The sequence below is a fragment of the Colias eurytheme genome, chromosome 1 (assembly GCF_061535395.1).
Source record: "Colias eurytheme isolate Ceu_HAF_F1 chromosome 1, ilColEury1 Martin Lab GWU primary, whole genome shotgun sequence".
NCBI lineage: Eukaryota > Metazoa > Arthropoda > Insecta > Lepidoptera > Pieridae > Colias > Colias eurytheme.
In genome coordinates this window covers 6,869,706-6,883,262 of record NC_142980.1, presented here as the reverse complement: position 1 = coordinate 6,883,262, position 13,557 = coordinate 6,869,706, and the positions used below count along the sequence as shown (strand labels likewise).

Sequence of the window (13,557 nt, the reverse complement as noted above, 5' to 3'; positions counted from 1 at the left end):
TTTATATTGATACAAATAATGTAATATAATATTTTTTTATCTAATATTGTTATACCTAATTATTTCTTCCCATCACACAAGGCTCGACGTATACAAAATTAACACTTTATATTTTTTTAGATAATTCATAGTTATGATGTGCCACTTACTTAATTAAATTGTGAAATAAGAATTATAAAATTATAATAACATAAGAATATATGTATATCCGGTACACACAATTTAAGAATAAATAACACGCAGCTTCTTTCGTTCTCGAAAAGACTTTTTTTTCCATTTTGCAACAATTCTTACATGAAATACTTCATATTTAAAGTTTTATCTTAGAATATCAATAAGTTAATACTTAAAATAATTAATTAATAATTCTATAAGTTTATACCCTTATTTTGAGTTACCTACTTTTATTATTTATCAAGTTATTCTTCTCTATCTATCCATTAGTAAAACTAAAATCATTTTGGTTCGAATGATTTTCGGAGATTTGAGTAAACAAACAAACTCCCCAAAGCTTTATAATATTACAATTGTTGAAGATTCTCGAAGGAAGGAAGTAGTTGAGAAGGAAGTTTTTTTTAATTACTAAGCCTTCATCCCTTGATAATGATTATGCAATACCTGTTTATATTTTCAGGATACCATAAAAAGCCGATGTTTTTGCTAAATGCTGCTTTGGTAATACCAAATGTTCTCGTCAAACCTACATTAGAAGAAATCCAAGAAGTCCTCGTGCTGGCTGGAAAACACATTTCAGGCCTGTCAAAAGGCGTAGCTCAGTGGACAGGAGGGAAATCTTCCAGGGTATGTTGAAAGAAAAATATTGTGAGTGATGTCAGTAAACGAGAATTGTATTAAAAATAAAAATAATTAATAAGGTATCTTTTGAATTTGTGTCCATTGTCTTGAGTTTTATAAATGATTGTATATTATAATAAGATTCTTATTTTAGCCTTCTGCTCACCATACAGATTCGACCCAGGTCGGTGATATCAAAACTATTCACCTGTGAATTATCATTTTACTAGGTGTATACAATTCTAACCAATTTAGAATGTACCTAAATCACAGATACTTATAAGAAAATTCATTTTTTTCCAAATTGTGGTGTTCATTGTTGTGTCGTGTCTATACTATGCACAAACTATGTGATCTGACGGTGATGTCGTCTGCAAATATAACCTCATGCTTAAACGCTTTTGTACAATTTTGTTTGCAAAACACTCGGTGTCGCTTTATCGGTTGGTCATTTGTATATAACACAACCATTATAATTTAACTGTTCGTTTATTTGCTGCACTCCCTCCTTTGCGCACGCTTGACCAAATGTATAGGTTAGCTGGAAGAAACTGACAGGCCACCAGTCAAATCAGCTCTTCCAAGTAGTCACAAAACTTGACGAACAGGTTCAAACTGTCGCGCCAGTGAACATGGCCAAATCTATGAAAATGATAGAAGCAGCGAAAATGAGAAAGAAGAAATATTACAGATTAGAATCGGAAGAGAAACCTGTTTTCCCATTCCAACAGAAAAGTTTTTACAGTCACGTTATGGAAAATAAAGAGATTATAAAGACATTGACTCTTTTGTCGATGTGTACTCAAAATATTAAAACGGTTGGTTTTTATTTTATGGAAAAGCCTCCTTCGTTCTTCATATATGAATTTCTTTTAACGTTATTCATTTATTTTAGGAACTGAATACACTAGTAAAACGGTGGCGACCTTACCATTACTTGTGGAAATGTGAGAAGACCTTAAGACAACTTTTAACTTGGAATTTGAACGATTTTGAGCTTGCTTTGAAGAGGCACAGTGAGCTTGAACTTAAATTGACGACTGAACCTGATGTTCTAATTATTGGCAATTGTCTCGCGGTTTCTACGGAGAAGCTTAAACTAGGGCTTATAACTGAATTAAAGAGTAAGAACTAAGAATATATAGATTGCAAAATAAAATAAAGAATTTCACGAAATTGAATGAAAATGTTTCTTTTCAGATGGCACACATAGAATAAGTCAAGCAATGCGTAAAAAATACAAGCGAGAGATGGATTATGTTTACGCTATTATGAACGATTTAGAACGTAAATTGGAAAGGCCGATACGAGATTTGGATGATGTAAGAACAGTCATGGAAACATTAAAGAAGATAAGGGAACAAGAAGTGGATATGGAATTGAAAATAGACCCAGTCGAGGTATTTTTCTTATGATATTGGTATTTTGTAATTTATTTTAATGTTGATGATACACTAAGATTATGCATAGTTTAGCGACAGGTATTAATATCGGTTCAGCAGGTAAAATGTTCTGTTTGTTTTTGAATGTTCTCCAATAAATAGTATTGGTTGTAAATAGGTATATCTTTTAAAATGAAATTGATAAACAAGGAGATGCGATAAAAATTTCTCTTTGATTTGATTTGCATTGAAAATAAAAACAAAATATTTATAATATTTCTATTCTTAACCATCGCTTTTTATCAATTCATAGGAAGCATTCAATGTAATAACAAGATATGAGCTGCCAGTGAGCAAAGAGGATATGGAACAAGTCGATAACTTAAGGTATAGCTGGCAACAGTTACAAGCCACTGCTCTAGCGTCTCATGTTCAGCTTCTCAAGATGCAGCCGCAATTCGAAGAAGACTTGAAGAACAATTTGGATAAATTCAGAGATGACAATGCTGATTATTGTCATGAATACCGACATGCAGGTCCGATGCAATCGGGACTTAGTCCCAGAGAAGCATCCGATCGTTTAATATTATTCCAGGTTTGATTTCAATTAACAAGATTGCTAAAACTAATTTCTTGTATATTTTTGTTATTACCTAATCCATAATTATGAGGTAATTTACAGAATAGATTTGATGGAATGTGGCGCAAATTACAAACATATCAAAATGGTGAGGAGCTATTTGGCCTTCCTCATACTGAGTATCCGGAGCTGGCTCAAATTAGGAAGGAACTAAATCTTCTTCAAAAACTATATAAGCTTTATAATGATGTGATAGATAGAGTAAGCAGTTACTATGACATACCGTGGGGAGAAGTCAATATTGAGGAAATAAACAATGAACTGATGGAGTTCCAGAATAGATGTAGAAAGCTTCCTAAGGGGTATGTTTATGAGGACATAATTTTTATATAGAATTTGAAACTTTGTTTTTTGTTTAAAAAAATGTTTTGGGAAAATTGTCATTACAATTTTTTTCACGATGATTTTTAGATGAGAGCATCTTATAACCTTACCTAGTTTACCTACCTATGAAAAAGTAATGACCATTACTACAATAAAGTATTAAAAAAATTGTAAATAGCATTTTTATCGTTTTTTTAAAAACTCTCAGCCTTAAAGAATGGCCTGCCTTCTACGCACTCAAAAAGACCATTGACGACTTTAATGACATGTGTCCTCTACTTGAGCTCATGGCCAACAAGGCAATGAAACCCCGTCATTGGCAACGAATTATGGAAGTCACAAAGTATATATTCGAATTAGACAATGAGGACTTTTGTTTAAAGAATATTCTTGAAGCTCCACTCCTGCAAAACAAAGAAGATATTGAGGTATAATATCTTAAAACAAAATTTTACACACTACAAGATTCATGAAGCACCCTAACATGATTGTTATTCCATAGGACATTTGTATCTCAGCAATGAAGGAAAAGGATATAGAGGCGAAACTTCGCCAAGTGACTAACGAATGGTCTGTACATGAACTGACCTTCCAAACCTTCAATAACAGAGGTGAATTACTACTGAGGGGTGATACGACTGCAGAAACTATTGGACAGCTTGAGGATAGTCTAATGATATTAGGCTCCTTATTATCAAATCGGTAACAAATCCAATTCTCTAAAATTATTTTGTTTAAATACTAAAATATGTTACATCATACTATATTTCTTTCTACAGATACAATGCACCATTCAGAAAACAGATCCAACAATGGTTATACGATCTACAAAGCACCAACGAAATTCTAGAAAGATGGCTCCTAGTACAAAACATGTGGGTTTATTTAGAAGCTGTCTTCGTTGGAGGTGATATCGCCAAACAGTTGCCCAAAGAAGCCAAGCGTTTCTCAAAGATTGATAAATCTTGGCAAAAGATCATGCAGAGAGCACACGAGACTCCTGGGGTCGTGTCTTGTTGCGTTGGAGATGATCTCTTGAAACAATTGTTGCCACATCTACAAGAACAACTCGAACTTTGCCAGAAAAGTTTGAGTGGGTATTTAGAGAAGAAACGGACAATGTTCCCGCGCTTCTTCTTTGTCTCAGATCCAGCATTGCTTGAAATCCTCGGCCAAGCTTCTGACTCTCATACGATTCAAAACCATCTGCTATCTATATTTGATAACATACGATATGTTAAGTTCCATGATATAGGTAATGTGTCGATATTAAGATTATAATTGTTCTATTTGTTATACGCATTCAGATTTTTTTAGAACGCTACATAAAAATATATATTTATTTGATATATCGCTTACTGCTATGAAATAAAAACCAACTTAAAAATGTCTAAATGTTTTAGAGTACAACAAAATGGTATCAATAGTATCTTCAGAGGGTGAAGAAATAAAGCTAGAGAGGCCGGTGCGTGCGGAGGGCTCTGTGGAAACCTGGCTGACGTCACTACTGCAATCTGCCCAAAGCAGCCTACACTCGATTATACGTAACGCTGTATCATTCATTAATGATCCGACATTTAACCTTCTGATGTTTCTAGATAAAATGCCAGCACAGGTTTGAAATTGTTTCATTTATATAATCATCCATTTTTAATTGCTTTAATATGCCTTTGATTTTTTTAATGCTCTCGAATAAAAATATGTAACTATTTGTAATATCAAATTTTAATTAGATTGGCCTTCTTGGTATACAAATCATTTGGACAAGAGATGCAGAACTTGCTTTGATGCAAGCCCGACAAGACAAAAAGATCATGTTGGAAACTAATAACAAATTTTTGGAGTTACTCAACACTCTGATTGACCAAACTACTAGAGATCTTACGAAGATTGAGCGAATTAAATTTGAGACTCTTATCACCATTCATGTACATCAACGAGATATTTTCGACATGCTGGTAAAGTATACGGAATCTAAAAATAATATGTAGTACTATTTGTAGTGGTGTGTAATCAAGTAAAATTAATAATTGCTCTTCCAGTGTCGCCTAAATGTTCGTTCAGCGAATGATTTCGAATGGTTGAAGCAATGTAGGTTTTATTTTAAAGAAGATGCAGATAAAACTTGGATATCCGTAACTGATGTAACGTTTACATATCAAAACGAATACTTGGGATGTACAGAACGCCTCGTAATTACGCCTTTAACAGACAGGTGAGTTAAATGATTGCTATATTGAATTTTTAATGCTTTGAAGGACCAGTCGTGCTAATATTTAAGATTTATTACTCTTCAATAATTTAAATACCCACCCACGACTTCAATTTTGTAATGTTTGGTACGTATGTATAATTCAGATACTGTAAAGAACGATTTGTTTTCCAGATGTTATATAACACTAGCTCAAGCATTAGCCATGAGTATGGGAGGAGCTCCGTGCGGACCGGCGGGAACGGGTAAAACGGAAACTGTGAAGGACATGGGAAAAACCCTTGCAAAATACGTGGTCGTCTTCAATTGTTCAGACCAAATGGATTATAGGTCTAATGATTATGATATTTACTATGCGCAAATTGGTCTGTAGACAGTTCTTGAGTATAAACATTTGTAAATAAATATTCAAACTACTGACACATTTTTATTAGTCGCAAATTAGATATGCCACGCTATGGAATGTAACATTTGATAAATATTATTCATATGTAGTAGCCAGTCTAATAGACATGATAATATGATTTGTTTGTTTCTTATCTTGTTATAAACTACAAAATTAGATATATTATGTTGAGTAAATTCCCCTTTTAAACATTTGTTGTTTGTGCGTATGTTAAAACTAAGCGTTAAATTGTAAAAGTAATAAGTATTGATAAAATAAAAATATATCCCTAAACATTAAATATTCTTACAGAGGACTAGGTCGAATCTACAAAGGTCTTGCACAGTCTGGCTCTTGGGGATGTTTCGATGAGTTCAATCGTATCGAGCTGCCCGTGCTGTCGGTAGCTGCACAACAAGTGGCTGTTGTGTTGGCTGCAAAGAAAGAAAAGAAGAAGACGTTCCTATTCACAGACGGTGATATGTCTGAAATGTGTCCAGAATTTGGTATATTTATTACTATGGTGAGAATTAAGCTTGCTTAGCAAAAGTAAATTAAAATTGTCAGACCGTGTGATTTGATAATTTATCCGTGTTTTGTTTTATACAAAAGAATCCAGGATATGCTGGGCGTAAGGAATTACCAGAAAACTTAAAAATACAGTTTAGGACTGTTGCTATGATGGTGCCGGATCGTCAAATCATTATTCGTGTGAAACTCGCCTCTTGTGGTTTCTTAGAAAACATAACTCTTGCTCGAAAGTTTTACACGCTATACAAACTCTGTGAGGAACAATTGACTAAACAGGTAAGTACCATTTTCTCACATTGGTAATCTTACTGTTATAACGGTATTATTGAAAATTAATAATAAGATAATGATAAGAAATATTATAACCTTTATAATACTTTTAACTTCTAGGTTCACTATGACTTTGGGCTTAGAAATATTTTATCCGTTCTAAGAACTCTTGGTGCTGTTAAACGAGTGAATGCTAAAGACAACGAAAGTACTATCGTTATGAGGGTCTTAAGAGATATGAATTTATCAAAACTCATCGATGAAGATGAGCCTCTTTTTATTTCTTTAGTTGCGGATTTGTTTCCTAACCAAGTTCTGGAGAAAACAACTTACCCTGGCTTGGAAGAAGCCATAAGAAAACAGGTCGATGCAAGTGGTTTAGTTTACCATCCTCCTTGGGTTTTAAAAATTATACAAGTACGTTAAATAAAGTATTGGTGAAATAATTTGAGATATTAGTGTACTCACTTATTCCTTCACATTCATTTTTACGAAATTTCAGTTGTACGAAACTCAAAGAGTTCGACATGGTATAATGATATTAGGTCCACCAGGAGCTGGAAAAACAACATGCATCCATACAGTTATGAGCGCTCTATCAGACACAGAGGATCCTCACAGGTAGATATTTATTCAGCTAAAAGCAAAGTAAAAAAAATACGTATTACTTAAATGAACTTAAATAAAAATTGTCTATTACAGAGAAATGAGAATGAATCCAAAAGCAATAACAGCAGCCCAAATGTTCGGACGACTAGATGTTGCTACAAATGATTGGACGGACGGAATTTTCTCAGCATTATGGCGGAAGACGCTTAAAATTAAAACTGGAGAACATATTTGGCTAGTTTTAGATGGCCCAGTAGACAGCATATGGATTGAAAATTTAAATTCAGTACTTGACGATAATAAGACTCTGACTCTTGCAAACGGTGACCGTTTAACTATGTCCCCAACTTCCAAAATAATATTTGAACCAGAAAACATCGATAATGCATCACCTGCAACTGTTTCTAGAAACGGAATGGTATATATGAGTTCTTCGGGGTTAGATTGGGAACCTGGTAAGTTTTCAACCTATTTAAACAAGAATTAAATAACTTTTTAATCATTATTAATGAATGAAAGAAAAATACTTTATTGTACCTATACCATTAAAACACAATTAAACAAATATGAGTAATTAAACATGCCTAATTTTACTAATTTACTTTCAGTTTTAAATGCCTGGTTAAAAACACGATCGGCAAGAGAAATGGAGGTTTTTAGTTCACTTTTTGAACAAACCTTTCCAAATACATACACTTGGTGTACTCAGAATCTCCTATTTAGCATGCGCGTTCTTCAAAGTAACATTGTTTTTCAAATGCTTAATTTATTGGAAGGTCTTGTACCTCCACAAATAGTAGAAACAGAAGATCCGTCTGCAAGCAAATCGGTCAATGGAGACATGGAAGATGACGAGGAGAAAGAAAAAACAGAAGAAGTCGTTCTTTACACGCCTGAACATCTGCACAAAATTTACGTTTTTTGTTTAGTATGGGGTTTTGGTTCTCTTCTAGAAACAAATGACCGAAATAAGTATGATAAGTACATCAAAACAACTTTCAATGAAATATTGGACATTCCCAAACATCCAAACAACAAGCCCAGTATACTATTCGACTTTTATGTTAAGCAGCATGGAAAGTGGGAATTATGGGAAGACTTAATGACAAATTACCAATACCCTGATACAGCTACTCCCGATTACGCGAACATTCTTGTTCCGATCGTAGATAATGTCAGAATAAATTACCTGATACATTGCATAGCAAAACAAGGGAAAGCTGTACTACTTCTTGGAGAACAGGGCTCTGCAAAAACTGTAATGATGAAAGCCTATATGAAAAATGCAAATCCAGAACAGTTCATGGGGCGCTCGTTCAATTTTTCATCAGCTACGAGTCCTTATCAATTTCAAAAAACTATAGAAAGTTACGTCGAAAAACGGAGTGGAATGACATTTGGTCCTCCTGGGGGAAAACGAATGCTTGTGTTCATTGATGACATTAACTTGCCTCAAATCAATGAATGGGGAGATCAAATCACTAATGAAATAGTGCGGCAAACTATGAGCATGGGAGGTTTCTATAGCTTGGAGAAGCCGGGAGATTTCACGACCATTGTTGATTTACAATTCTTAGGAGCTATGGGACAACCTGGTAAACGACATCTTATAAGTCATATTTTGTATAACAGTTCATAATCTCTATTGACCCGTAACATAAATAGTTTAAAGTTATCTCGGGCACCAGTCTCTTACAGATGTTAGTCATAAATAAAAGATTTGTGATGAAAATAAACAAATTATAAAATCAATTATTATAATTATACCGGATAATTTTCTTCTAATTATTACATTCTTATAATTTACAGGTGGCGGTAGGAATGATATTCCAGCTAGGCTAAAAAGACAATTCTCAATTTTCAACTGTCCCCTACCAAACAATGACTCCATTGATAAAATATTTAAAGTGATTGGAGAGGGACATTATAATGCTAAACGTGGATTTACAATTGAAGTACGCTCACTCATAAAGAAAATAATCCCTTTAACTCGAGAGCTGTGGGCTAGAACAAGAGTTAATCTACTTCCTACGCCTGCTAAATTTCACTATGTATTTTCTATACGAGACCTATCGCGTGTATGGCAAGGTATGGTGGGTACGTTACCCACTGTGATAGAATCCGAAAAATGCTTAATGTTGTTATGGAAACATGAGTGTTCTAGGGTTTTCTCGGATAGATTTACACATCAAACAGATAAGAACTGGTTTAACAAAGCATTATATGACATCACTGAAGAAATGTTAGGACCGGAGTATAAGAAAATGATGGAAAAAGATCCTGTTTTTGTAGACTTTATGAGGTAAGTAACTATATAATCATTATTTTTTAATATAATTTTAAAAGCAAGATTTTTAAATACTTCATATCATTTTCTTATTTTTAGAGATGCTCCAGAGCCGACTGGAGAGGAGGGTGAGGATGCAGATATGGAATTGCCAAAAGTATATGAACCAGTTTTTGACTACAGTGAATTAAGAGATCGTTTAGAAATGTTTTTATCACAATTCAATGAAATGGTTAGAGGTTCGGGAATGGATCTTGTGTTTTTCCCAGACGCAATGTTACATTTAGTAAAAATATCACGTGTTATAAGACATCCTCGTGGAAATGTAATGCTTGTAGGTGTTGGTGGTTCGGGAAAACAATCGTTAACCAAATTGTCTACATTTATCGCTGGATATCGTTCTTTCCAAATTGCGTTAACGCGATCGTATAATGTTGGTAATTTCTTAGAAGACTTAAAACTGTTATACCGATCGTGTGGGGTACAAGGTAAAGGCACTACATTTATCTTTACTGATTTGGACATAAAGGAAGAAGGATTTTTAGAATATTTAAATAATATACTATCTTCTGGAGTTATATCAAACTTATTTACCAAAGATGAACAACAGGAAATCATATCTGAATTAACGCCAATTATGAAAAGAGAAAACCAGAAGCGGTCTTTAACTAATGAATTGGTTATGGAATATTTTCTCAATAGGACATGCCAAAATTTGCATGTCGTATTATGTTTTTCCCCTGTAAGTACATTAGTTAAAAAATAAATGCTGTGGAGTTCTATAAAATCTATTTTAACACTCATTTTCTTTTTAAGGTTAGTGAAGCCTTCCGTTATAGAGCTTTAAGATTCCCGGCATTAATATCAGGTTGCACGATAGACTGGTTTCAACCATGGCCAAAAGATGCTCTAGTTTCAGTAGCTGATCATTTCTTAGCTGAATTTGAGATCGAATGTACTAAAGAAGTAAAAAAAGAGTTAGTAACAGTTCTTGGTACAATACAAGATGTGGTCTCCCAAGTTTCCACAGAATACTTCTCAAGATTTCGACGTTCGTCACACGTTACGCCAAAGTCTTACCTTAGCTTCATAGGAGGCTACAAAACAATATACCAAATGAAACAAAAAGAATTAGGCGATGGTGCACTTCGCATGGATACTGGTTTAGAAAAGTTACGTGAAGCGTCGATATCAGTAGAAGTCTTAAAAAAAGACTTAGCGGTAATGGAACAAGATTCAGCATTAGCATCTGAAAAAGCAGATCGAGTACTTACTGAAGTGACTGAACGGGCCATGCAAGCTGAAATAGTAAAGAATCAAGTTCAAGTTGTGAAAGAAAAGGCTGAAGCTTTGGTTGCATATATAGCGGAGGAAAAAGAAAAAGCTGAAAGAAAACTCGAAGCTGCGAAACCAGCTCTTGAAGAAGCTGAAGCTGCCCTTAATACAATAAAACCAGCACATATAGCTACAGTTAGAAAGCTGGGTAGACCTCCACACCTCATTATGAGGATTATGGATTGCGTTTTAATCTTATTTCAAAGAAGACTTCATCCAGTCATTCCAGATACGGCGGCACCATGTCCAAAACCTTCTTGGGCTGAATCGTTAAAGGTAAACTTTATTTTACAAATATTCTCTATCCTTTTAAAAGTATTCGACTGTATTGCATATGTCTTTTAGATGATGGCAAGTACTACATTTTTGCTGCAATTACAAAATTACCCTAAGGATATTATTAACAATGAAATGGTAGAGCACCTTGTACCTTATTTTGAAATGGAAGACTATAATATGGATACAGCGAAGCGTGTTTGTGGTGACGTGGCGGGTCTGCTCTCATGGACCAAAGCAATGGCATTCTTTCACAGTGTAAATAAAGAAGTATTGCCGTTGAAAGCTAGCTTGATGCTACAAGAAGCAAGGCTGAAGGTATGATTATGAAGTTTTTATGATTACATAGGATTTATTTTAGATATTAGAAAAATCTATAATATAATTTAATTTGCAGGTCGCTATGGAAGATTTAGCATCTGCTGAAAGACAGCTGGAAGAACGTGAAATGTCGTTAAGAAAAGTGAAAGAACAATATGAATCTGCAGTCTCTGAAAAACAACAACTTACAGATGCTGCAAATGTTTGTTTAAGGAAAATGACTGCTGCAACCCAGCTAATCAACGGATTGGGCGGAGAAAAGATAAGATGGACTCAGCAGAGTAAAGATTTTAAGCAACAATTAGGCAGATTAGTTGGAGATGTTGTATTAGCTACGGGATTCTTATCTTATTGTGGGCCATACAATCAGGAATTTAGAAACAATCTGTTCAATACGTGGATGGGTATTTTAAAAAGTAAACAAATACCTGTCACAGATAATTTAAATATAACGAACATGTTAGTAGAAAGTGCAACTATATCTGAATGGACGCTTCAAGGCTTGCCCAATGATGAATTATCCGTACAAAATGCGCTAATCGTCACCAAATCTAGCTCCTATCCACTTTTAGTAGATCCACAAAGTCAAGGCAAAAATTGGATTAAAAATAAAGAAAGTTCTAACGAACTTCAGATAACTTCATTAAATCATAAGTATTTTCGTACACATCTTGAAGACAGTCTCTCGTTAGGTAGACCTCTTTTAATTGAGGATGTAGGAGTTGAATTAGATCCAGTTATAGACAATGTATTAGAAAAGAATTTTATCAAATCGGGATCGATCGAAAAAGTAATAGTTGGTGATAAAGAATGCGATGTAATGCCTGGTTTCATGCTTTATATTACTACGAAATTACCAAACCCAGCTTATTCACCTGAGATAAGCGCAAAAACCTCAATAATCGACTTCACAGTGACAATGCAAGGGCTTGAAGATCAATTACTCGGTCGTGTTATCTTAATGGAAAAATCGGACTTAGAAGAAGAACGTGTCGCTCTATTTGAATCAGTTATGAAAAATCAAAGGAGTATGAAGGAACTAGAAAGCAATTTACTTTGCCGTTTAACATCTTCAGAAGGATCGTTAGTTGATGATGAAGCTTTAATACAAGTATTGCAAATAACAAAAACGACTGCTGAAGAAGTCAATGAAAAGCTGAAGGTGGCTGAAGTTACAGAAAAGAAAATCATCAAAGCAAGAGAAGAATTTCGAGCAGTCGCCGCTCGTGGCTCGATCTTATATTTTTTGATAGTAGAAATGAGTAATGTTAATATCATGTATCAAAATTCGTTAAAACAATTTTTGACTATTTTCGACAATTCTATAACAAAATCGGCCAAAAGCAACGTTACTGAGGAACGTATAAATATAATTCTTAAATACTTAACCCACGAAGTATGGGCTTTTACACTTCGAAGTTTGTATGAAAGACATAAAGCATTATTTACACTGATGTTGGCTATGAAAATAGATTGTCATCGTGGCCTAATATCACACGATGAGTTCATGGCATTTGTTAAAGGAGGTGCATCACTTGACTTAAATGCAGTTACACCTAAACCATTCAAATGGATTCTAGATATTACATGGCTAAACTTGGTTGAAATAAGTAAATTGAAAACATTTTCCGATGTTCTTAGTAAAGTAAGTAGTATTCATAACAATTTTATCTAGGTACTATATAAATCCTTTTCTATTTGTTTTCTTGTATGTACCTACAATTGTACATCTATATTCAATTCAATAGATATCAACAAACGAAAAGGAATGGCGAACATGGTACGAAAAAGCTAAACCAGAAGAAGATACAATTCCTAGTGGGTACCATGAAAGTCTCGACGTATTTCGTAAATTGCTACTCATTAGATCTTGGAGTCCAGATAGAACACTTTCGCAAGCTAGAAAGTATATTGTCGGTAAATTATTTCAATCTTATTCGCGTAAATAATAGTTTTAAAATGCAATTCATCCATTAAGATAGATAAGACTTGAAAAATATATTGTGCTTTAGATTCACTCGGTGCTGAATATGGTGAAGGCCGCATTTTGAACTTGGAGATAACATGGGAGGAGTCTGAACCAAGGACACCACTCATTTGTATCTTGTCTATTGGGTCCGATCCATCAGCTCAAATCGCATCCCTTGCAAAGTCTAAAGAAATAGGTAAGCATAAAACCTACAGAGTTAC

At 34.2% G+C, this 13,557-nt stretch overlaps 2 protein-coding genes across 2 annotated transcripts in view; both read left to right on the top strand.

Moving 5' to 3' along the window:
- The window catches only part of DIP2 (disco-interacting protein 2), a 304,666-nt gene that overhangs the window by 173,582 nt on the left and 117,527 nt on the right, over positions 1-13,557 (top strand). The window lies entirely within an intron of this gene.
- Dhc1 (dynein axonemal heavy chain 1) overlaps positions 1-13,557 on the top strand; it is an 88,386-nt gene that overhangs the window by 72,778 nt on the left and 2,051 nt on the right. Inside the window, 26 exon segments of the mRNA XM_090107009.1 lie at positions 635-822; positions 1,404-1,613; positions 1,691-1,919; positions 1,996-2,195; positions 2,491-2,772; positions 2,860-3,119; positions 3,350-3,569; positions 3,644-3,843; positions 3,921-4,396; positions 4,545-4,756; positions 4,875-5,099; positions 5,184-5,356; positions 5,528-5,683; positions 6,051-6,261; positions 6,351-6,545; positions 6,660-6,956; positions 7,042-7,160; positions 7,242-7,603; positions 7,757-8,743; positions 8,958-9,450; positions 9,535-10,177; positions 10,252-11,046; positions 11,116-11,364; positions 11,444-13,012; positions 13,116-13,284; positions 13,380-13,532. Coding sequence (XP_089963135.1) covers positions 635-822; positions 1,404-1,613; positions 1,691-1,919; positions 1,996-2,195; positions 2,491-2,772; positions 2,860-3,119; positions 3,350-3,569; positions 3,644-3,843; positions 3,921-4,396; positions 4,545-4,756; positions 4,875-5,099; positions 5,184-5,356; positions 5,528-5,683; positions 6,051-6,261; positions 6,351-6,545; positions 6,660-6,956; positions 7,042-7,160; positions 7,242-7,603; positions 7,757-8,743; positions 8,958-9,450; positions 9,535-10,177; positions 10,252-11,046; positions 11,116-11,364; positions 11,444-13,012; positions 13,116-13,284; positions 13,380-13,532 — 9,273 coding nt within the window.